Here is a 26,080-nt window from a genome sequence, read left to right on the forward strand (position 1 = left end):
ATTTCCTATCCCCACCAGAGGCAACTAAATCAATCTACTTAATAAGAAAGGAGGAGGGGGAGGCTTGGGAACAGCCCAGGATGTGGAATGTCAGATAACTGGACGGAAGAAAGAGGGATATGAGTTTTATTGCTGGGGTTATTAATTTGATCATCTTTAATATCCTTGGAGAGTCATTAGTAGAGATGGAATTTATATTATTTACTTATTTTGCTTAACGGAGTGCTCATCTTTAAACATGACATGGCTCTTGAGGTAACGAGCATAGCATCAGCACCTCACCGGTACTGACCTGACCAGAGAAAAGGAGTGCAGAAATTCTGACAAACATTGCTATAAAACTGTTCCGAGACGGGGTTGGGGGTGGGTGGGGAGGGAGGTGCAGGAAAGAAAATGACGTACCTTTTCTGGCCCTCACCCACCCAACGACTTTCGGAATGCTTGTTTGGGCTAGGCTTATCGTCCTTGAATATGCAAACTCTAACTTCCCCATTTTTCTGTGTTCGCTGACCAGTAGGTTGTACAAGGTGAACTGGGTTTTGTAAGAGTTTTGCTGAACAATTCCCCTGCCTTGCTACCAACTTGACTACAGTTGCTTAAATACTGTAGCTATTCCTGCCTCTGTGGCCTGCAGGGCTAAAGTGGGACAAGGCTGGTATTTTTGGTGATGAGGAAATCCTTTTAAGGGAGGTTTGATGGTGACTGAACTGGGACACAGGTCAGAGCAGGGATCCCATCAACGAAGCAGGGGCCGTCGGGGGTTCTGGTTCTGGAGTGTCTCACTGCGTATCCCAACCTCGCTAGGCGCGGCGGAAGCTTAGAAGTTGCAGCAGACCCTCTACGTTTTCACTGCCTGTTCTCCAGAGGGGGGCACTCGGGAGCTGGCGCCTCAGGAACAGAGACCCACGCGGGAAGGTCGAGTTCGCCCGGTGAGGTCACGGTTGCCATGGCTCCGGGCAGTGACGCGCGTCCGCACGTGACGCGCGGTTGCCATGGCGCCGGGCGCCCGGCGGCGCGGGAGCCCCGCCTCCCGGAGTGACGTCTGTCGGCAACCCCCCTCTTTCGGCCCCCCCCCGCGCCCCCTCCCCCCCGGCCGGCTCCCCGCGGCCCCGGAGGTTTCACTGCACAACAAGATGGCGGCGGCGGCGGCGAGCGGAGCTGGCGGGGTAGCCGTGGCCGGATCAGGGGGAGCCGGGCCGGCCGGCCGCCTGCTGCCTCCGCCCGCCGCTGGGTCCCCGGCAGCCCCCGCCGCTGTGCCCCCGGCCGCCGGCCAGCCGCGTCCCGTAGCCCCGGCCTCCCGCGGGCCGATGGCCGCTCGCATCGGCTACTACGAGATCGACCGCACCATCGGCAAGGGCAACTTCGCTGTGGTCAAGCGGGCCACGCACCTCGTCACCAAGGCCAAGGTAGTGGCTCCGGGGACCGCGCGGCTGCGGGCTGCGCTGCCCCGGGGGGCGTTGCAGGGCGGCCGGGCCAGGGGACTACGTGATTCCCGGGGGCTCGGGTCAGGGTCAGCAGCGGTGGCGGCGGGAGAAGGCAGGGACCTCACAGCGGAGCGGGCCGGGGGGGGGAGAGCTGAGCAGCTGGGCACCTAAGGGGTCCTCGGGGCTGTGCGCAGGGTGCTAGGGGGTGACTGGAAAGGAGGCGTTGGAACTCTCAGGGGGCCGGCGGACTGCACGCCAGGAAGACTCCGGAACCAGCAATTAGGAAACCATCAGAGAATGAGGGCAGGGGCATATGAAATGTGGACCACAGGATGGGGGAGACGTTCCACTGGCCACCTCAGGTTTCCCGATGGCTGCGGGACGGCTGGGGCACGAACTGAGGGTGTGCAGTGGGTGCAAGATACGAAGGACCTGGCACCTATGGCAGAAATAGGAATCCACGTTTGATTATTTAAGGCTGATAGATGGTGTCAGTTGGAAGCCTGAGGAGCAGCACACTTGATTATTGGAGGAGACAGTAAAGAAAACGGGGAAATACGGGGAAAAATGGAAGGGACCCATGACAGAGGTTCCAAGGGTCTGGGTTTCTGGTGGCATTAGCTAACGAAGGGTTAAACAATTTAGGATAGATGGTTTGTTGATTATTTTTTGTTGACGGAGGGTCTGGAATTGTCGTCTTTGTAGAGCCCAGGGTGGGTTTTTCCGGTAGGGATTGACACTAAAGAATTACACTCATTTGGGCCCTTTGGTTCCCAAGGGATTTGAGGAGCTGTAGTAGTGAAATTGGCCAAGGTCAATTAGGAAGCCACGTATGTATATACATAAAATATTTTTCTAAGGAAAGAGAGGGAGCACTTTTACATAGCCTTCTTCATTGAGAGCACCGAGGAATCCTTCAGTTTTGTTGGAACCCACAAAACCCATTTGAGTTCCCAATTATCCTTTGCTCAATACGTCACTTGAATGGATACTTTTAATGGAGTCATTCATTATATTTAAAACAGTAGCTGGAGTTTTTCTTCGGCCTGGCTAATGAAAAACCTTTACAGCTCCTGCCGTTTCCTCCCCAAGCCACACCAGTTCCCCTCACCTCCTCGCCCTAGCCTCTGGTTATCTTCGCCTACCTTGTTTTGGCTTTTATGGTAGTCACTCCCTATCTTGGCCTTGTCTCCTGCTCGTGTGCAACCTGAAGTTCCTTCCCTCGCCTCTCTGTCAAAGACGACTAGGGGCCCTTCTTCCTAGGGTGGCTGGGTAGGTGGCTGTGGAGGAGTGATTGGTCAGTTTCACTTCCTCTGGTGGGACCCCTGCAAGCCTTTTTTGTCAGTTTTTACAAGAGGGCCTCAAGTCTTCAGAGCCAAGTGACATACTCAAGTGCGCCTCTCCTGTTGCAATCCCTCCGACCGGCTGCTGGAGTTGGAGGCTGCTTCTCCTTACCCCCTACAGTGTGTGGAGTCCTGTTTACTGTTGACCAAGCCAAACTTGTGTTTACAAACAATTTGCCTCCGTCCTTGTCGCCTCTCCTTTCCCCTCTGCTTCTGTGATTATTTTGCCCTGACCTCTGGGAAATGGACTCCACAAACGTAATTGGTTGTCTGGATATGTTTTCTATGATTTAAAGAATTTTGAATCTCCCAGCTCTTAGATATACCAAAATATTGATTTAAAAAAATCTATGACAGGCTGGGTTGAGTGTCTTATAAACATAATTGCAAACAGTTGATTCTTGGCTTTATATATAAAAGGGACATTTCTGTCTTCAGTAGTCAGCAAAGCCAGTGCCTAATTATGGTTGGTCTGGCTGCTTTCTAGTGTGTGTGTGTGTGTGTGTGTGTGTATAGTATTTTCTCTGAGACCTTGGTATCCTTTAGGACTGTAGCCTTTACAGCACTGATGACTTGTTTATAGACGGGTGTCACTGTTTATGCTGGTTTTTATCTTTGATCGTTTGTGGCGTGCAGTTATGCAATTCCTATGTATGGAAATATTCATACCCGAATGAGGCTGAAATGGCTGGGACAATGAGTTGCATGTGTGGGAGAGACCACGCCAGTGTTTGTTTGTGCTTCTGTAGCAGTGTGCGGTGTCCTAGCTCCAGTTCCAAGTGCCCTATCTTTTCGCTACTTAAATGACTCTGACGACATGAGTGAAGCTTAATTCACAAGGAGCTGTCACGTGCTCAGTGTGAACCATGGCATATTTTGGCCTGCTCCCTGCTTATCTGGATTCATTTTGGAAGGGGTCCTTTGACACTGACAGCTGAGATGTGCCCAACAGCTGCTGGCATGCAGTGTGATGGCCTAGTAAGGCCATGGTTTCGGTTATATAATGGCAGGGAAGGTGCCTAGGTACTAGAAGTTGCGGGAGCTGCTGCGTCTGTTATTCAGGGCTATGTCCTGCAGTGGTAATCTTCTGCAGTCAGGTCAAATGGAGGCAGATGATTGTTTTTCTTCCCCATCTCTTTCTACAATAGGTTATCCCCCCACCCCTTTAAAGGTGTATGATTTTTTTTTTCTTCTGTCTCCTTTCCTTCTTTGTGTCACTGAATGGTCTGGGTTTTTCTTCTGATGTTGGATAAAAGTCAGACCCAGATAATTCTGACGATGCCTGTGTTGGTAGGAGAGGTTAGGCAATAGGCATTGTCTGTATACCAGAGAACTATTTATGACACCCCTCTTCCTACGTGACCCTTTCCGAGGACTAAGAAGCTAAAGCAAACTTCATTTATTGACTAAGCTTCTGCACTCTGTCCAACAATAAGAGAAGCTGGCCCCTATCCAAACCCTCCGTTAACTCAAACTTCCCAGAGTAGGACCCAGGGGTGAAGAGAAGAATGTCGAGAAAAGGAGCTCTCTTCCTATGTGCGTGTTGGTACCTTCGTAGCATGGCTTCCAGGAGCTGAGACTTGGTGCTGGCAGCACTGCAGTATTTTGAGCGCCACTGCAGAAGGGCTCACAGGAGCGACAGGCTTTGGTCAGCAGCTCGCCCTGTCTTCCTTTGTCCTACCTGCTTTGATTTCCTTTTTTTTTTCTTTTTTGAGCCGCATAGCCCAAGGTTCTCTATTCTTTCATAGAACACTATAAAGTAATTAGAGGATTTGTTTGTTTGTTTGAAATAGATTTTTCTGCTCTCCTATTACCTATAGTCTGTTTTCTGTGCCTAATTGTACCAAGCTAGTTGGATGGCTGGAACAAAGAATAGATAGCTACATTCTGTGTACATTTAAAAACTACACATGACTCGGAAAGCATTTGGCCAAAATGTTATTTCAGCATGAAGGATACTTCAGTCGCCTGCCACTGGTTCTTGGTAAGAGCATCAGTTTTACCCAAAACTGCCTGGTTTGAATGCTCTGCTGTTTAGTGCAGGGCTGTTCTGGGCCCCAAATACTGACCGGCTATACCTCTTTGTGCTTGGATTTCTTCATCTGCAATGGGATGGCAGGAGCACTCACCACACCAGTTTTGAGTGTTAGGAAGATTAACTGCTGTGTGTAATGCTGTCATGCAGTGCTCGGCACTTAAGAAATAGGTAAGAAATGTCATCGTTCTCATCAGGCACTACAGTCAGGAAGACAAGGCTGACTCGTCCCGGGAAGAGCTCCTGACCCAAAGTGCCATTGGTTCTGGATAGGTAAACACAAGCTGCATGCTATGCTTTCATGCAAGATGTCTGCTACTATTTCAAGTGCCGCTTTAAAGTTCCTCAGTGTAACACTCTGGAGTCCAAACTGGTCTGAAACTCTTGGTGATCGACCCTCTTGCCTCAGGCTCCCTGGTGTTGGGGTTATAGGCATGAACCACCACACTGGGCTATGAAATTTATTCAGAATAGTTTTTCATTACGCTTTGTTTGATTTTATTTATTTTTATTTTATCTTATTTTGTTGTTGTTTGAGACAGGGTTTCTCTGTGTCCTGGAACTAGCTCTTGTAGACCAGGCTGACCTTGAGCTCACAGAGATCCACCTGCCTCAGTCTCCCGAGTGTTGAGATTAAAGGCACGTGCCACCACCACCTGGCTAAAACATTGGCTTTTTTTTTTTTTTTTTTTTTTTTTTTTTGCTTTGGAACATCTCAAAATATTTATTTATTAGAGTGCTGGGGATTGAACACTGTTGCACAAGTAATTGCACCACTGAGTACGTCCTCAGCCTTTTTGTTTTCCCCAAATTCTTTCCATAGCTCAGGCTGGCCAGGAACTCACTGTGTAGCCCACAGAGGCCTTGAATTTGAAAGCTCTTCTGCTTCAGTTTCTCCTGTGTCGGATTATAGGTGTGCGCTACCACACATGGTTTTTTTCTTTTCTTACTTTTAAAATTATTTAAATTAACTAATTAATGTGTGCCAGTGTTTTGTTGGCATGGTTGCCTCTGCACCACCTGCTACTGATGCCCCTGGAGGCCAGAAAAAGACATCAGATCCCCTGGAACTATTGTAAGCTTCCAGCCTTATGGGTGTTGGGAATCAACCCCTGGTTCCCTGGAAGAGTTTCCTGTGCTCTTAACCACTGAGCCATCTCTGCAACTATATGATTATTTTTATTTTTTTGAAGCATGGTCCTATGTAGCCCAGTGTGCCTCCAATTCATGAAGTCCCTCACCTGGCTCAAATTTTCATTGTTTTTTTTTTTGTAATTAATTTTTGTCATATTGATGATGGAACAGGTTTCTGGTTTTTGTTTGTTTGTTGCATGTCATCTTTTCTTCAGAGAGTCACTTAAATTCTATGGAGAATATGGAAAATGTTCCTACACGTTTGTAGCTGTCTGTAGTGACACACATCTATAATCCCAGCACTTGGGAGGCTGAGGCCTCTAGAGGATCATGAGTTTGAACCAAGTTCAGTTTGGCCCTCCAACCCAGGACCTCATGTATACCAGGCAAGTATTCTATCATTGAGGATATATCCTCAGCTTAGGATTTTATTTTATTTTATTTTATTTTATTTTATTAAGTATACAATATTCTGTCTGCATATATGCCTGCAGGCCAGAAGAGGGCACCAGATCTCATTACAGATGGTTGTGAGCCACCATGTGGTTGCTGGGAATCGAACTCAGGACCTTCGGAAGCGCAGGCAATCCTCTTAACTGCTGAGCCATCTCGCCAGCCCCTCAGCTTAGGGTTTTAAAATTTAAATGTGTCACAGAGAAAACATTTTTCCCTAAGTCTTCATTCTGAAGCCTGTGAGCATACGCATTTGTGCAGGGTATGTTTTACTGCACACTCTGCTCACAAGGACTCAAAGCCTGAATTTTGCCTTTAAAGAAGAGTTTAATGAAGCATGCTCGTACATGTGCCCTTTAGGAAGTGGGAGCAGGGCCACTAGTAAATAGAAGAAGAAAGATACTGAAACCAACTTTTGCATGCCATACATGAGATGGTAGTTGCATCCCTAGACAGTCTAGGGGTGACTGCTGAAGGGTGACTAGGTTCATTTTTTTCTCTGTGTAATGGGGTTCCTCCTTTGCTTAAGCCTTTGTGAGTTGCTAAGGCCAATTAGGACTAGTCTTTGCAGAGCCAGAGCACCAGGATTCCACTTTCAGCATCAAAGATGTTTATTTTAACATTCTGACTTTGGTGCCAACTCCCTAGAAAGTCACAGATCTGGCTGAAGCCAGAGGTGCCCAGACCAGTTGTCTCTGGGCCAGAAGTGCTGGTTCATTTCCTAGGCATCAGTCTGGCTGGTGTGTTTTGGTGCATGGCATAAAAGAGAACAAAGTCAATGCTTTGAAAATGGAAAGAAATGTTCTTTATTCATAAGAGGCTCTGAAATTGTAAAAGGTACCTAAGACATTTCTGCTAAGAGTGAAATCTTCCCCATACCCATTCACTCATTCATGAAGGTTGTTTGATGGACTCTAGCTTTGGAATACACTACTTAAAAAGGGGCACACACACACACCCCACCACACACACACACACACACACACACACACAAAAAAAAACTCAACCTTTATTTTAGAACTTACTTTCATTTCTTTATTTTGAAACAAAGTCTTGCTATGTAGACTGGCTTTCCTTGAACTCGTAGAGATCAGTTTGCCCCCAGTGCTGGGATTAAAGGCATGCTTAACCACACTTAGATAAAATTTACTTTCAAATAGTTGGAGATAGATAAGAGCCCTGCAAAACAATAAACAGATAAAAACATCAGTGCCAAGGAGAAAATGAATGAGCTGGAGACTAGGGAAAGGATGCAGCTTCAGGTAGGTCATAGAAAGCAAGATGGTACTTTAGCTGATGATGGGGAAAATCCAACTTTGAAAGACTGAGACGACAGAGCATTCTAACTGAACAAGAGAATGTCAAGGCAAAGACCCTGGAGACAGAAAGGACCACCCAAAGATCAGATCTGAGGCACGTGGCTAGGACTTTGGTGGATAGAGTAGTAAGGATGGGTTCAGACAGGGAGACAGGCCAGATTCTACAGGTCTTCTCCTAAACATTATGAAATTGGCTATGACCAGGAGTTGACATCAGATTGCAGCCTAGCCGAGCACAGATAACTTGGTTGGTGTAGTTTCAAAATCCCATGATGATTATTTTATGGCTAAGAGGAAAAAAAAAGTCATCTCATGCTGTTTATTTTTTGAGGCAGTGAAGGTTGTCAAATTTAACAGCATAGATTCTTTCCCTCTATTAGAGAATGTCATACATTTTGCATACTAAACATGATCAGCCAACAAACCCTTGTTGAATTTATTGGGCACAGAAATGACTTCTACATGTTCCATTCAAATTCACTTCTACTGTCCAGAAAGACAAAACAGAATTTATAGTCTCAGTTAAAAAAATGTTTACTCAACTATGTGTTGGGTGTGGGTCATGCATGTCATCGTGCATGGGTAGAGGGCAGAGGACCACTGCAGGAGTTGGTTCTTCTCTTTGCGTCTTTTGAGCTCTGGGAATTAAACTCTCTGGCCTTGAATCTCAGGTTTTAATGGACCGTTGAAGATCATTTAGAGCACTGTGCATTAGATTCATGGTTGTCTTCTGTAACTTTTCCCCTTTCCCATTTTCCTAGAGTGCTATAGCCAGTTTGAATAATGCTGGAATTAAAATCTAGATATCGCAGACTTTCTTTTTTTCTTTCCTTTTTTTTTTTTTGGTTTTTCGAGACAGGGTTTCCCTGTAGTTTCTAGAGTCTGTCCTGGAACTAGCTCTTGTAGACCAGGCTGGCCTCGAACTCAGAGATCCGCCTGCCTCTGCCTCCCGAGTGCTGGGATTAAAGGCGTGCGCCACCACCGCCCGGCCCCATACTTTCTCAACTCATAGAAAATAGTGCCTTCACGCTATGACCAGTTGCTTTTTGATTAGCAGAATAACACATACGTACTAACCAAAGTTGAAGATGTTCACTTTATGAAAGAAATCCTCCAAAGTGAGATATCATGAAACAATTCCAAGTCGGAAGGTCAACCATGCCAACACTGTCCACACCAGTCTCGCCATCCTGCCACTTTGGCGTCCTAGCTTCCTGCCTGCCGTCCTCTGCCGATTGGCCTTTAAATCTCACTCAGTCCTCAGTGCCTCTTCTTTTTTGTTTGCTTGTTTTCCGAGGCAGGGTTTCTCAGTGTAACAGTCCTGGCTGTCCTGGAACTCACTCTGCAGACCAGGCTGGCCTTAAACTCAGAGATCCGCCTGCCTCTGCCTCCCGAGTGCTGGGATTAAAAGTGTGTGCCACCACTGCCCAGCTCAGTGCCCACTATTCATGACGGATGCAAAGGAAATAAAAAAGAGAAGGACATAGATGTAGGAGGATGACCACAATCGTGTGTACAATGTAGTTTTCTTTGTCACTGTATGGAGTGCACTTCTAGGGAACACAGCTAGCTCTGCTCAGGTTGGCTTGATCCTCCTGTGAAGGGGACTTTCTTGGATGATCGTTCCTCACTGGCCAGACCACTCCCAGTTACCATGCACCACCTTACAACTAGATACATACTTACCCTGGTGATATGGGTAAGGACAAGAGCACTATTTATCTATGTTTTTAATTTGGTTCTTATTTCTGGCCTGAGCTGTACCTGTTCTCTGTGAGACTGTCCCTCACCCATCAGGTGGTTCCCTGGCCTCTCCTAATAGAGAGTACCTCCCTTCCTGGTGTACTGGTAGAATTGGAGTGTCCTGTGGATGACTTATGATAGCATCCAGAGACTGAAAATTATGTATAGTCTCCTGGGCTTTTGTCCTTGCATAATAAATCATTGCTAAATAAATAGCCAAGACAATGTCACTGTGAAGCCTCAGCAGTGTATGATGAATGAGCTGGAAAGGCCTGTACTTAGATCTGTTCAGAGTAGAATCCTATCAGCTACCCCAGAACTGTTGGATGAGCCTTCATGAAGTTATTTTAGTAACGTATTCAGTTCAGCAAGCGTGTGACCCATGGTAGACAAGGACTCTACCTCTCAAAATGAAACTTTCAAAGAGGTAGGAATCAGCTGGATGTGGTGCTACACACCTAAAATCTTAGTACTTTGGAGTTGGAGATGGGGAGATTAGCAGTTTGAGGTGAGCCACCCCTAGGGGAGTACAGGCTAATCCAGACTACATGAGACCATTTCTAAAAGAAAAAAAAAAAAGAAGTAGGGATTAGATTATGAGTACTTTACCACATTTCCCAGAAAATTAATAGGAAAGAGGAGAGACCCCTTTGCCCTTTGCCTCTTTAGATTGTCTTTGTGGGCAGGACTTACTCAGATGGGGAATTTTGGCTAGTTAGTTCAAGTTAAATTTAGGTTTTGTTTAAGAAGTTCTGCCCAGTTTCAGCTCTAGCACCTGCTTGCCAGCCTTGTGTCCTTTCTTACAGCTCCGCACACATGTAAATGTTTAGGTTCCCATGCTTCTCCTTACCTCTCCTCTCCCTCCTCTCCCTCCTCTCCCTCCTCCCCCTCCTCCCCCTCCTCTCCCTTCTCCCACTCCTTCCTTCCTTTTTTTTCTTGAGAGATAGGTTCTCACTATATAGCCCCATGTCATTAAGAGAACTGGCCAGTCAGATACATACCCTACTGATACAGGTGAGGACTAATAGAACCATTTATCTGGAGTTTCTTTTAATTTGACGCTAATCTCTTCTCTGAGGGTTATCTGTACATGCTCTACTGCACTGTCCTCACCTATTAGGTAACAGCCCTGTATACACATTCACTATGTAGGCCAGGCTGCCCTGTACTTGGAGTGATCTTCTTAAGCTTCCTTCTCCTGAGTACTGAGATTATAGATGTGACCACCCATGTATTTATGGGTGTTGGGGACTGAACCCAAGACTTCACACATGCTAGACAAACATTCTACACACTGGCCTGTATCTCTTGCCCCTTTTTTGTTTGTTTGTTTGTTTGTTTTGAGACAGGTTTTTGCAATGTAGCCTTGGCTGGCCTTCAATTTTTGACAGTCCTCAGGTACCCTAGTGCTGGAATTACAGGTAGGACACCATGCACATTTTTTGAAAATCTCACGGACCATTGGTCATTTATACATTGGCTCATTAATTAATTCTTTCTATTCATCTACCCACTCACCCATCCATCAAGAAACCCTGTCTCAAAACATAAGGATGGGGCTGGAGAAGTGGCTCAGTGGTTAAGAATGCTTCCTTCTCTTCCAGAGGACTTGAGTTTGGTCCCTAGCACCCACATCAGGTGGTTCACAACTATCTGTAACTTCAGCTCCAGGGGATCTGTAACCTTCTGACTTTCACAGGCACCATCACACCTTTGCATGTTCACACAGACACACATGTATACATACAAATAATAAAAATAAAACATTACAAAAATTAAAAATGAAGTTAGAGAGTGATAGAAGATACCTAGTGTTGATTTCTAGTCTCCCCACATGCATGTATGAGTGTACATACCTGTACACACATGCATACCTTCCCATACACACATGTGTGCATGCTTGTACTTATAGAACTGGATGATATAAGCATATCCAGTGAGGTGAAATCTTCTGTTCACATCCCTATAGTTTCTTTAAAGAAAAAATTGTTTGCTGGGGTGATTGCACACACCTTTAATCCCAGCACTCAGGAGACAGAGACAGGTGGATATCTGTAAATTCGAGGCCAGCCAGATCTACAAAGTGAGTTCCAGGACAGCCAGGGCTACACAGAGAAAACAAAAGATTATATTTTATTTACTATTTGTGTGTGTGAGAGGACAACTTGGGAGTTGGATCTTCCCTACCATATGGGTTCTGGGACAGGAACTTGGGTCATCAGGTACCTGCACCTGATGCCTCATCTTGCTGGCTTTTCTGCAACATCTTAATCGTGTTTCATAAAGATTTATAAGGGTTTATAAGGGTTTCGTGGATCAGTTTAAGTGATAGCTGCTGTTTATTTCTTGCAGTGTTCAATATACCTGATATTTCTGAAAATCATTGTTTTGTTTTAGTTTTTGGTTTTTTGAGACAGGGTTTCTCTGTATGTCTTTGGCTATCCTGTAACTTACCTGTAGACCAGGCTGGCCTTGAACTCACAGAGATCCGCTTGCCTCTGTCTCCCAAGTGCTGTGATTAAAGGCAAAATCATTGTTTTTAAGATTAAAAAAAGACAAATGTCTGACTTCTATTGTTTGATAGGGGTTACAGTTTAATCCTTTAATATGATTATATACCTAGTGCTTGTAGCCGGACTCTTTTATTGCACCTATTGGCTCCCCTATGATGACATGTAGGCTTATTATTAATTATGAAAGCTCAGACAATAGCTTAGGCTTATTTTTTTCTTTCATCTTTTTTTTGTTTTTGTTTTGGTTTTTGAGACAGGGTTTCTCAGAGTAGCCTTGGCTGTCCTGGAACTTGCTCTGTAGACCACGCTGGCTTGAAACTCACAGAGAACCATCTGCCTCTATCTCCTGAGTGCTGGAATTACAGGTGTGCACCATCACCCCCCAGCTATTTTAATTTTTTAAAGTTGTAAATTACATTTGTGGTATGTATATGTGTGTGCATGTTCATGTCAAAATCTCCTTTTACCCTGTGATCCTGGGGATGGGTTGTGGGTCGGCAGACTTAGTTCAAGTACCCTTGATTGTTCAGCCCAGAGTGTTGAACTCATGTGATCCCCCTGCATCCAGCCTCTTGAAAGCTGGCACTGTAGGCATATGTCAGCGTTCCACCCAGAATTCCTTGTCTCCTGTGATCAATGCTTGGCTAACCCTTCCACTGAGCAGCATCTCCAGCCCCACAGCCCCTCGTGTTAAATGGAAAGAAAGCTCTTTCAAACCAAGCCTCATCGGGCTTACTTCCCTTAGCTTACACCTCAAATATGGTCAGTATGGTAAGCCAGTACCTCCAGCTTTCTCCTTCTGCTTTGAGGAGCTTCTCTTCCTTTGAAGGCACCACACTGTCAGGCTGTGGGCTCTTCTTGAAAGAACTTCAGACTCCTTGTTCTTTGCTTTATAACTACGTGATCCAATTAAAAAAAAAAAGAAACCCTCAATTTCCCATCACTAGCCAGTGATTTTCATGAGTTACTTTAATTGGGCTTAACCTTTAATGGATTAACTCAACAGGTAACCCTTGTGACATCTGTATGGAAAAAAGTAACAGTTATTAATACAAGAAGTTAGATTTTATTCTTCTCAGGGTAGACAAGGGGTTAAGTTAAAGGAGCATTTGAATCTAATGGAGGAAGGAAGAAAAGCCAAATTAGGCACGATAAATTCCTTACCTCAGCCACACTGTTTGTACTGCCTCTCCTCTACCACCTTTCCCTTTTTTTCCGGTTCATAAAAATAACATTGTGTTCATGGAACAACTTTGGGAAGATTCAGAAAATTATGAAGAAGCAGACGGGAAAATGTCATCCGTAACCCTGCCACCCAGAGGTGGTAGGTATTGATACTGTGAAATACTCTTGCCAGCCTGTGTAGTGAGAACCAGCGAGGAGCCTGTTTATGCTGCCGTTCTTCTGCCGCTCTGCCACTCTGCACTGTCAGTACTGTCGTAACATCAGTTTTAATATAGTTTTGATGATGTGAATACTGTTTGTGTGGCTTTTTTTGAGTCTTTTCACAATTGGAAAGTTTTCATTAAGGCGGATGGTGGTGGCGCACACCTTTAATCCCAGCACTCGGGAGGCAGAGGCAGGTGGATCTTTGTAAGTTTGAGGCCAGCCTGGTCTACAAGAGCTAGTTCCAGGACAAGCACCAAAGCTACAGAGAAACCCTGTCTCGAACCCCACCCCTCCCCCCCCAAAAAAAAGAAAAAAGAAAAGTTTTCATTTCATAAATAACCTGTGGCAACGGCCATGGGATTTGAATGTTCAGAGTATTTTGGTTTTTTTGTTGTTGTTGTTGTTGTTGTTTGTTTTTCGAGACAGGGTTTCTCTGTAGCTTTGAAGTCTGTCCTGCGATTCGCTCTGTAGACCAGGCTGGCCTCGAACTCACAGAGATCCGCCTGCCTCTGCCTCCCGAGGGCTGGGATTAAAGGCGTGTGCCACCACTGCCCGGCATATTTTTAGATCTTTTGCTGTAGATAGATTGTTAAAAGTGAAATTACTGTGCCAGAAGGCACACATGTTTGTGAGACACCGAATACTTATATTGCCACATTTCTATTTAGAAAGATTGCACCATGTCTCGAAAAACCAAAAAAAAAAAAAAAAAAAAAAAAAAAATAAAAGAAAAAAAAAAGATTGCACCAGGGTTGGCCTCAGCAGCAGTGGTGAGAAAGGTCCTGCGAGTCGGCAGCACTTGCACACTTGCAGGCTGCCCCAGCTGGCCCTCTGACTGTGTGGGCACGGGGTCTCCCACACCTGCAGACGTTGTGCCCCAGCTGGCACTCTGACTGTGTGGGCACGGGGTCTCCCACACCTACAGACGTCGTGCCCCAGCTGGCCCTCTGACTGTGTGGGCACGGAGTCTCCCGCACCTGCAGACCTCGTGCCCCAGCTGGCCCTCTGACTGTGTGGGCACGGAGTCTCCTGCACCTGCAGACCTCGTGCCTCAGCTGGCCCTCTGACTGTGTGGGCACGGGGTCTCCCGCACCTGCAGACCTCGTGCCTCAGCTGGCCCTCTGTGTGGGCATGGAGTCTCCCGCACCTGCAGACCTCGTGCCCCAGATGTGGTGCGGTTTAGAAGAGAGGTCAGCTTCTGAGTGACCTTTCTCTAAGCCAGCCTTGTATACCTAACCTTTCCCTCGCTGCCTTTGACTCATCCTTCTGTCCCTTCCACTCACAAAGGGACAGAAGAAACTATTGAAGGAGAAAGAGAGGTCCACAGAAGCGAGCTGTTTGTTGAGCTGTTTGTTCTTTGTTACTTATTTATTTACTTTTGAGATAAGTTCTCATTATGTAGCCTAGGCTGACCTCAAACCTAAACTCTCCTGCCTTAGCCTATAGGTGTGGGCCACTATATTCATCTTTGACTTATGTATTATTATTATTTTATTACTTGTTTGGAATTAAGTATGGATAAAATCCATATGTTGTCATTGATGTGATCCCCCCCCCCCCCCCCCCCCCCCCGTATGTGTAGTATGGGGACCAAATCCAGAGCCTTTCAAGTGCAAGCAAGTGCTCTACCACTGTGCTACAAGCTCAGCCCCTGGTTTCACTTGAGTTAAAAAGTGCTTAAAAATATTTATTCTATTTGTATATATGTTCAGGTGCCCATAGAGGTGAGGAGAGGACGTCAGAGTTCTTGGTCACAGAGCCACCCAATGTAGGTGCTGGGATCTGAGCTCTGGTCCTCTGGTAGAGCGGTAAACACTCCTAACAGCTGAGCATCTCTCCAGACCAAGTGCTTTTTTTGTTTAAACCTCTGTAGCTTTCCTTGCCTTCTTTTTTTCTTTGAAGCAGGCTTAAAAAACACATTGACTATCTTTGAAAAACCAAAAAATATAATTTTTATTAATTAATAATAAATAAATAAATAAAAACAAATAAACCAAAATCAAAAGCAAAACACATTGACTAATATTTAACTGAAGGGTCAATGAATTTTTTTTTGCCTTGGTTGGTATTCCTTCATCTTTCCATTAAGCACACCTATAATTTATTATTTCCAATTTTGCTTTGCCTTTTTTTTTTAAAGCAAAACTTAGGGGTTGTTAAAGGTGTGAGTTAAGTTCTTGATTTTTATCTTTCTCCAGTCTCTTGCCCATGTCTCATCCATATCTAATTTGACTTTATTAAATTTTTTCAAGTTGCATGCTTAGTTTTCACAGAAGCTTGTCTATTTTTCTTTGTAATTTTCAACAGTTTACGTGATATTTAATTAAATCACATCATTATAATGCCAAGAGCAATTAGTGTGAATTAGGTGTGACAACACTAAAACCCGCGGGTGGGTGTGTGACTCAGTGATCGCATGTGTGTCTGTCATATGTGAGGCCATGGGTTCCACCCCAGCACAGGAGAGAGAATAACGGTCAAGCCTGTAGGCATCAATGTCAGCAGAAGTGCCCAGGTATACAAGGTTGTAGCTGATGGTTGGGGACAGTGCATGTTGTGGCCTCAGTTGTTGTACAGAGAAAGGGAAGCATCATTTAGTTTGTCATGCAGTCATCTGAGATAGTTTTTTCTTTAACTAGTGAGCATCTTTATTGCCCAGATTGTAATAAATATGATTGTGTCTTCCATGAAATAATTATTGAACTTAAGAAGTCAACACAGCATGCACAATAATGGGTTTCATTATAGCATTTTCATATACCCATATGCTTTTATTTGAATCAATTTAAAATTATAAATAAGCTAAAGCTGCTAAAGGAGTTTGAGGACAAAGTATTTTATAGGTTCTTACTATCCTTTATACTTTGGGGTGGTATTTTTGTTCACTTATGTTAGGATGTGAGTGAATTGAACGGAATTTGATAATGGCCATGGTGTTAAAAACTGGAAAGGAAACAGCCCGAAGACTCTAGATGAAAAGGTTTACATCCGCTCACTGTCAGTGTAGTGTTCCATGGAACAAGTTGACATTTTCATGTAGTGACTTGTTTTCTATCTCTGGCAGGCAGTCTTCCTTGGATGCTATGGGAAACAGAATTGTTTTTATTGTGGAAGGCAGGAGCGGAGCTTGTGTTTGGATGGCTTGGGCACCTGCAGGATTTCTTACTTCTGTCTCTGCTTCCTGCCTCCCTCCTGTTGTCCTTTTCTTCTGTCAAAATGTTCCGATGTTACATAAGCAATATTCTGACAATACATGAGGCTTTCAGTAGCTCCTTTTTTTTAAAAAAAAACCTGTGAAATAACATTTTTAGTGATTGTGTGTTCTTGGCTTTCTTTCCACTTCTGACTCAACAGCTGCAGTTATCTTAGCCTGATGGGTAGTTGTATGTGGCCGTGATCTTTGTGTCCCCGTCAGCTGCAGAATTAGGGCTTTTACATATTGTACCTAAATAGCTTCTGTGAATGTAGTAATTCTGGGAGTCAATTAAATGTTGAGATGGTATTTTCGGATCTTTTTAAAGAACATTACAAGGCTGAGGAAGAAAATCACTTGTTGGAAGCTTGTTGCTCATGAGCCTCTGACATGTAGACGAGGAGCCAGAGATCCGAGCCCACTGCTCCTGTGAATTCATTGTCTTCCTTTAGAGTCAGCAGCTACAGCCATGGCCCGGCTCTAATTGTACCATCAGTGGAAGGTGGATGGCTACACTGAGTCACAGTCTCGACCATATGTCAATGGTTGTTGACGTTTGAGGCCACAAATTCATTTTTGGAGACCCACTACAGTCTTATTTCTAAAAAGATTTTTTTGGTGTGTGGTGGTGCCACGGGCTTGGATATGTGTGAAGGTCACAGGGCACCTTCAGGAGTTGTTCTCTTTTCACCATGAGGGTCTCAGGGATCAAACTCAGGTCCTTAGCTTCAGTCACCTTTACCCAGTGAGTCATCTTGCCAGCTCTAGATTTTAAAAACCACATTTCAGTTGTGTTTAATCTCTCTCTCTCTCTCTCTCTCTCTCTCTCTCTCTCTCTCTCTCTCTCTCTCTCTCTCTCTCTCTCTCTCTCTCTCCCTCCCTCCCTCCTCCTTCTTTTACAAAGGGTTTTTCTGTGTAGCCCTGGCTGTTCTGGAACTTACTCTGTAGACCTGCCTCTGCCTTCCAAGAGCTGGTATTAAAGGTTTGTGCCACCACCACCAGGCTCTCTCTTTCTTTTCTTAAACTAGTACCATACTTTCTGTTTTTCAAGCTCTTTGTGTGTGGGGGGCTAAGTCGCCTAAGAATACATGTGGTAACACACAGCTCCGGTGGGTGTTAGGATGTGCTTTCAGCGCTGCTTGTCACTATTTGGAGGTTGACTTTGGGAAAACCACATAACTTGGGGGAGCTTCCACTCCTCTTCATTAATGCACCACCAACTGCTTCTTCAGGTATGGGTCACATACAGCATAACTCATCCAGTTTAAATTTTAAAACATAGTCACAATTGTGTAGCCATCACCAGTACACATTTAGAACTTTTTTTATTTTTAAAAGAAGAATCACACATATTAGGTCACTGTTCATTTCTTCAACTTCTTTCCCTCAGCTTTAAGAGACTACCAGTCAAGCCAGGCAGTGGTGGCGCACACCTTTAATCCCAGCACTTGGGAGGCAGAGGCAGGCGGATCTCTGTGAGTTTGAGACCAGCTTGGTCTACAAGAGCTAGCTCCAGGACAGGCTCTAAAGCTGCAGAGAAAACCTGTCTCGAAAAACCAAAAAAAAAAAGAGAGAGACTACCAGTCAACTCTGTAGATCTGCCTGTTTTGGACATTTCATATAAATGGAATCATATGACTCTTCATTTTTTTTTTTAATCTGACCTTTTTCCATGTAGCACAGTTTTTTCAAGGTTGAGCCGCCTAGCCTTTTCTAGAATTTCATTCCTTTTCATGGCTGAATAATAGTCCTCTGTATAGATAAGCCACATTTTGTTTATCTTTCTATGGATTGCATATTGTGATGTTTTTACTTTTTGTTGTTGTTTGTTTTTGTTTTTCGAGACAGGGTTTCTCTGTGTAACAACCCTGACTGTCCTGGAGCTTGTTTTGTAAACCGGGCTGGCCTCGAACTCACAGAGATCCACCTGCCTCTGCCTCCTGAATGCTAGGATTAAAGGCGTGTGCCACCATGGCCTGGTGATGTTTTTACTTTTTAACCTGTTTTAAATAATGCAATTGTGAAAGTTCTTATACAGTTTTTTTTTGTGTGTGTGGAGTTACATGCCTCATAATAAATTGCTTGATCGTACGGTGACTTTGCAGAGAACTGCCAAGTACTTCCGGAGTGACTGACCCCTTTACATTCCCACCAGCAGTTGCTGAGGGTCCTGGTTTCTCCCCATGTAAGTGTAGTCTCTCGCCTTGGTTCCAGTCCTCTGCTGGGTATGAGGTGGTGTCTCATTGCTGTGGATCTACGTGCTTCATGACTAATGGCATGGAGCATCTGTTCACATTCGAAGGAAGGTTTTGTGTGTCTGCTTTGGAGAAATGTCAGTTTACATCCCTTTCCCATTTACAAATTGGGTTGTCTTCCTTGTGGAGTTACACAAGTTCTTCTTTTTAAACAAATCTTTATTTTTTGTTGTCGCTTTGAAATGAGTCTTGGATGTAGCCCAAGCTGGTTGCAAACCCATGATACTCCTCCTGCCTTAGTCTCTCCGTTGCTGGGGTTACAGACATGTACTATGCGTGCTGTATTTGGCTTATGAATTCTTTGTATGTTCTAGATACATATTCCGTATCAAATTTTTCTTTTTGGTTTTTCAAGACAGGTTTTCTCTGTGGCTTTGGAGCCTGTCCTGGAACTAGCTCTTGTAGACCAGGCTGGCCTCAAACTTGCAGAGATCCACCTGCCTCTGCCTCCTGAATGCTGGGATTAAAGGTGTGCGCCGCCACCGCCCAGCCTCTGTTTTTCAAGATGAGTTTCTCTGTGTAGTTCTAGCTGTCCTGGAATTCTTTCTTTTCTTTTTTTTTTGAGACAGTCTCAGTCACTACACTCCATCTTTTCCTTCTTGTTTCAAAAGCATCCTTAGTCAGGGCTGACACTTAGTAGAGCTCTCCTGGCACATGTTACCCCAAATTCAATCCCCAGTTCTGTCCAGGTAAAAAGAAGGAACATGTTGTTACAAGTCCCCACCCTCACTGAGTCTGTGCTCTTTGCTTGTTTTGATAATGTTAAGTTTAAAAGGATACTTGGTGGGCTGTTTTAAGCATTCTTAAATATAGTATACCACCGGGTGAGAAGTACCGTTATTTTCCTTAGTAAACCTTTTTGTTGCTGTTGCTTAGGAGATGCTACTTAACGTTCTCATTAAACATTAATCTATTCTGAGTCAGCCTATACAATAGAAATGATTTTGGGGATGTTACTTGCTGAAGAAGTTTTCTTAAAAATTATGTGTGTGTGTGCTTGCTCATGTGTGCGCGTGCACTTAAATTTTTAAAACTTGTGTATTTTGTTTTATGGGTATGGATATTTTACATGGATGTATGTTTGTGCCCATGTGTGTGCCTAGTGCCAATGGAAGCCAGAAGAGAGTGTCATAGCCTAGACCCGGAGATACATACAGTTGTGAGCTGGCATGTAGGTGCTGGGAATGGAACTCAGGTCCTCTTGAAGAACAGCCATGTGCTCCTACTGTTGTGCTATTTCTCTAGCCCCTTGTGATGTAATTTAGGAAAAGTGGAGCCCGAGAGAAAGACACCATGTGACAGAGCTCATGTGGAGAGGTTTTTTTGTTTTTTTTTTTTTTTTAAATTAGGGAAAGGGAATGGAAAAAGGATGGAGGGGAGAGGGAAGACCAGCTTCTGGGGACAGGAGCAGCAGGAGAGAAGAGAGAGGGAGAGAGAGGGAGAGAGAGAGAAATAGACAGGCCGAGAGAGAGAGAAAGAGAGAGCGAGAGGGGAAGAGATGGGAAGTGGGTAAGGCAAACATGTACAGAGGTGCTCTTAGTGGCCGCAGCTGTGGATGTATCCTGTCAGGACCTCAAGGGCAGGCCAGAACGGATGCCTGAATACTAACACCCTGTTCTTAAATTTTTATTTTTATTTTATTTTTTTATGGATTCTTTTTTTTTATTTTTATTAAAAAATTTCCATCTCCTCCCTTCCTCCCACTTCCCTCCCCTCCCCTCCCCTTCACCCATACCCCCATTCCCTCCCTCTCCAGGCCAAAGAGCAGTCAGGGTTCCCTACACTATGGGAAGTCCAAGGTCCTCCCAACTCCCCCCAGGTCCAGGAAGGTGAGCATCCAAACTGACAAGGCTCACACAGAGCCCGTCCATGCTGTAGAATCAAAGCCCATCGCCATTGTCCTTGGCTTGTCAGTCAGCCTTCACTGTCGGCCACATTCAAAGAGTCTGGTTTGATCACATGTTCCATCAGTCCCATTCCAACTGGTCTTGGTGATCTCCCGTTAGATCTGTCCCACCGTCTCAGTAGGTGAATGCACCCCTCACGGTCCTGACTTTCTTGCTCATGTTCTCCCTCCTTCTGCTCCTCATCAGGACCTTGGGAGCTCAGTCCAGTGCTCCAGTGTGGGTCTCTGTCTCTATCTCCATCCATCACCAGATGAAGGTTCTGTCTGGATGAAACTCCTCAGCCTTAAATTTTTATTTTTCACAGTTTCCTACATCTATGCGTATGTGTGTGTGTGTGCATGCATGCTGCTTTATTCCTCTGTTGCTGTCCTCTCTTGTCCTCCTGACTAAACCCTTTCTTCTTTATCACAAGTTTCTCTCCTGTTCTCGTGTCCTTTTTGCTAGTATTTCTCTGGCTCACTGCATTCAACTGGGGTTGCATATAGGAGCTTGGGTGAGGGGTTATTTACTGGAGCAAGCACAATTTACCAGTGGCTACATCATGGAGGAATGTGACCTCTGGCAACCATTAACTGTCAATAGCTCTTGGGGGAGGGGTAAGCCTCCCCAACCCATGATGGAATCTTGATGGGCTCAACCTTGCGCAGCTCTTGTACAGGTAGCCACTGCTACTGTGAGGTCATGGCAAGAGCCATGTCATTGTCCAAAGGAGAGTGTTTCACTCCTCTTTCTTGGTTCTTACATTCTTCTTTCTCTTCTGCTGTGTTTCTTGAGCCTTGGAGGGGATGGTATAGACGCCCCATTTATGATTGAGCACTATGCGGTCACTTCTTCTCCGTACTTTGACCACTTATGAGCCTCTGCCATAACAATCACTTACTTCAAAGGGAAGATTCTGTGACCCAAGGCTGAGAATTGCCCTAGCCTGTATGCATAAACTTAAATGTTGAGAAGGCAGTGTGACACTGTGCCCATGTAGCTGAGGAGTAGCTGTCGTCTCCCTCCAGTGCCTATGTACTTCCCAGGCACGGGCTTTTGCTCAGGTCTACCGTACTAGGAGTGAATTTTTGTGCAGTGGCCTCAAGTCCAGTAGGAAAATGGCCGATCACCTCCTCAACAGTCATGCCATTATTGTACCAGTGCACATATCTTGTGTGGCAGCTTGAACTGTAGTTTGTAGGGTTCACAGCTGGTTAAAACAGTTAATGACTTTGCTCCAGCAGCCTTTTGGTTTCTGAAGAACTTACTGTAATATGCTTAGTTCTAGCTTTGTTTACTTTCGTTTGTTGTTTGTTTGAGATAGGGTTTCATATAGACCAGGCTGGTCTTGAACTCACCTTCAAGCTATGGATGACCCTGAACTTCTGATCTTCCTGATTTTCTTGCCGGTACTGGGACTACAGGTATATAGCACACTCAGTTTGTGTGGTACTGGGGATTGAACCCATTGTGCGTAGGCAAGCACTCTACCAAGTGAGCTACAGCCCTAGCTTCTAGCTTATAGCTAACTGTCTTTAAAAACTAACCACAGTGAGAGTAGAGAGGTGGCTGGACAGCTAAGATTCAGTTTCTAGCTGGGTGTAGTGGTACACACCTTTGGTCCCAGCTCTCAGGAGGCAAAGGCAGACAGGTTGCTGTGAGTTAAGGCCCGCCTGGCTTACTTAGTGAGTTCTAGGGCAGCCAGTGATACATAGTGAGACCCTTTTTCTTGAAAAAGAAAAAAGAGGGGCTGGAGAGATGGCTCAGTGGTTAAGAGCACTAACTGTTCTTTCAGAAGACCGGGTTCAATTCTCAGCACCCACATGGCAGCTAAGAACTATCTGTAATTCCAAGATATGACACCTTCACACAGAGATACATGCAGGCAAAACTCCAATGCAAATAAATAAGAATAAATAAATTTTTTTTTTTTGTTTTTTTGTTTTTTTTTTGTTTTTTTTTTTGTTTTTCGAGACAGGGTTTCTCTGTGGCTTTGGAGCCTGTCCTGGAACTAGCTCTTGTAGACCAGGCTGGTCTCGAACTCACAGAGATCCGCCTGCCTCTGCCTCCCGAGTGCTGGGATTAAAGGCGTGCACCACCACCGCCCGGCTGAATAAATAAATTATTAAAAGAAAAGAAAAGAAAAGAAAAAAACTTCAGTTTCTAGCACCCACATAGGGTGACTCCCAACTAATTGTATCTGGAGCTTCAGGGATCTTACCTTCTTCTCTGGCATCTGGCACCTGTGCTCATGCGCACACACAACTCTACACAAACATAATATTAAATCATGTATAGAAAGAAATAAAATTAGTCAAACAAAAAACAACCTTTCATTACCTTGAGAACTTAAAGAAGAATATTCCTTAATATTTTTTTCATTTTTAAAAATTATTTATTTTCATTTTATGTGCATTGGTGTTTTGCTTGTGTATATGTCTGCATGAGGGCATCAGATCCCCTGGAACTAAGGTTAGAGACAGTTGTGAGCTACCTACCCTGTGGGTGCTGGGAGTTGAACCCTGGTTTCTGAAAGAACAGCCAGTGCTCTAAACCACTGAGGCATCTCACTAGCTCCCTCGTTTTTTTTTAATGAAGAGAGGTCAGGAGGGGGAGGCAGGAAAAGCATTAAGAATATTGTAATGGCACCTCATTGTCTACAGGGGAGGTGGCCAAAAGTTCATCACTATACAATGTTACACAGGGATTGGACAGATGGTGAGTGCTGTATTCCCAACAGGAAAATCGCTACAAGCTCAAGCCCACCCTGGTCTGTGTCTTGAGTTCCATGTCAGCAGAGGCTATATAGTGAGACCCTGTGTCTTCCCCTCACCTCCCTTAAGAAAGTTCCGTGATTCAGTTTAGTGACCTTGATTTTCCACCTCGTGTGTGAGACACGGTATTGGAGTGGTTAATTGCCTAGATTCCGGTGGAGTTCAGGAAACATTGCTGAAAAAAATATCACATTTTCTTTGGTGTAGTCTCTTCTCAGTAAAACATTAGAAATTCTTAAACTTGAACTAGAGCATTCTCTTGGACTCTTCTTGTGTTATCTTTCTCATGCCAGGCCAATTTCAGGGTTTCGTTAGCAAGGCAAAACTGGTTACTGAGAGTCTGGAGAAGAGAGCTGATTGAAAGTGGCATGCTTTTTGTGATAGCATTCTTGGTTTCTCTTTGATTGGAATGTTTAGAGTGCTTCCACGTGTTCCATTAATTCTTTTTTTTCCTTTCTTTTTTATTTTATTGATATTTATTTAGCTCTACATTTTTCTCTGCTCCCCTCCCTGCCTCTGCCCTCTCTCCTTCAATCTTCCCTCAAGGTCCCCATGCTCCCAATTTATTCAGGAGATCTTGTCTTTTTATACTTTCTATGTCCCATGTAGGTTGGATCTATGTAAGTCTCTCTTAGTGTCCTCATTGTTGTCTAGGTTCTCTGGGATTGTGGTTTGTAGGTTGGCTTTCTTTGCTTTATGTTTAAAAACCACCTATGGGTGAGTACATGTGATAATTGTCTTTCTGTGTCTGAGTTACCTCACTCAAAATAAGGTTTTCTAGCTCTATCCATTTTTCTGCAAAATTCAGTCTGTCGTTATTTTTTTCTTCTGTGTAGTACTCCATTGTGTAAATGTACCACATTTTTCTTATCCATTCTTCTTCAATCGAGGGGCATTTAGGTTGTTTCCAGGTTCTGGCTATGACAAACAAAGCTGCTATGAACATAGTTGAGCACATGTCCTTATGGAACGATTGAGCATCCTTTGGATATATACCCAAAAGGTTGTTTCCTAATTTTCTGAGAAATCGCCACATTGACATCCAAAAGGGTTGTACCAGCTTGCATTTCCAGCAATGCAGAAGTGTTCCCTTTTCCCCACAACCTCTCCAGCATAAGTTGTCATCAGTGTTTTTGATCTTGGCCATTCTTACAGGTGTAAGATGGAATCTCAGAGTTGTTTTGATTTGCATTTCTCTGATGACTAAGGATGTTGAACATTTTCTTAAGTGCCTTTCAGCCATTTTAGATTCCTCTGTTGAGAGTTCTCTGTTTAGGTCTGTACTCCATTTTTTAACTGGATTATGTGATCTTTTGGTGTCCAATTTCTTGAGTTCTTTGTATATTTTGGAGATCAGACCTCTGTCTGGTGTGGGGTTAGTGAAGATCTTTTCCCATTCTGTAGGCTGTTGTTTTGTCTTGTTGACCGTGTCCTTTGCTTTACAGAATCTTTTCAGTTTCAGGAGGTCCCATTTATTAATTGTTTCTCTCAGTGTCTATGCTGCAGGGGTTCTATTTAGGAAGTGGTTCCCTGTGCCAATGCGTTCAAGTGTGCTTCCCACTTTCTCTTCTATAAGGTTCAGTGTGACTGGCTTTATGTTGAGGTCTTTGATCCATTTGGATTTGAGTTTTGTGCATGGTGATAGATATGGGTCTATTTTCATTCTTCTACATGTTGATATCCAGTTATGCCAGCACCATTTGTTAAATATGCTTTCTTTTTTCCATTTGATATATTTTTTTTTTTTTGCTTCTTTATCAAAGATCAGGTGTTTGAAGATGTGTGGATTGATATCCAGGTCTTTTATTCAGTTCCATTGGTCCTCCTGTCTGTTCTTAGGCAAATACCAGGCTGTTTTCAGTACTGTAGCTCTGTAGTAGAGTTTGAAGTCAGGGATTGTGATGCCTCCAGAAGTTCTTTTATTGCCCAGGATTGTTTTGGCTATACTGGGTTTTTTGCTTTTCCAAATGAAGTTGAATACCGTTCTTTCAAGATCTTTGAAGAATTTTGCTGGGATTTTGCTGGGCATTGCATTGAATCTGCCATTTCATTAATTCTAAAATAACCTAAAATTTACAAGTGTATTTCTGCATGATTCCTCATTTTCTTTAAAAACAGCAACAAGTTTTGACTAACTTTCAGACTTTTTCTTAATAAGCCTAACCTTGGATTTCAGAATCATTAAAGGAGAAAAATAACTCAAGTAGGTTTGCTTGGGACCCTTAGTCTCCACCCGGGAGTTAATTAAGTGCCACTGAAAATAACCCTGGAATAAAGAGTTTTTATGTGGCAGTCTTCCTTTGCAGCTCTGTGGGGGAGAGAATGGACCTCCTTTTCTTGTAGTTTTCAGTTTTTCTCAAAGCTGGTCGTAACTACAAGACCTTTAGGTAGTTCTGTCCCAAGCACAGCAGTGAGCAGAGGTGTTGGGAGGTGTCAGTTATCTCCTGTTGATTTGTCACCTTGAGATTTACTGTGCTTGCAAAACACCTGTCTGCATTGGAGCTCTGCTGCGTGGCCAGCTTTTGTGCTTGCTCCAGAAAAACAGATACCTTTTGGAACAGTAGAAAAGGAGAAAGAAGAGCCAGCAAATTTCTATATGCTTTCATGGAAGAGGCTTTC

At 44.2% G+C, this 26,080-nt stretch overlaps 1 protein-coding gene across 2 annotated transcripts in view; it reads left to right on the top strand.

Annotated features, from left to right (window-relative positions):
• The first annotated feature begins 1,133 nt into the window (after positions 1 to 1,133).
• Positions 1,134 to 26,080, top strand: part of Sik3 (SIK family kinase 3) — a 223,496-nt gene continuing 198,549 nt past the window's right edge. For both annotated transcript variants that reach the window (XM_038321273.2, XM_038321274.2), the window contains exon 1: positions 1,134 to 1,406. In XM_038321273.2, coding sequence (XP_038177201.1) covers positions 1,134 to 1,406 — 273 coding nt within the window. The remainder of the gene's footprint in view (positions 1,407 to 26,080) is intronic.

The sequence above is a fragment of the Arvicola amphibius genome, chromosome 3 (assembly GCF_903992535.2).
Source record: "Arvicola amphibius chromosome 3, mArvAmp1.2, whole genome shotgun sequence".
NCBI classification, from domain to species: Eukaryota; Metazoa; Chordata; class Mammalia; order Rodentia; family Cricetidae; genus Arvicola; species Arvicola amphibius.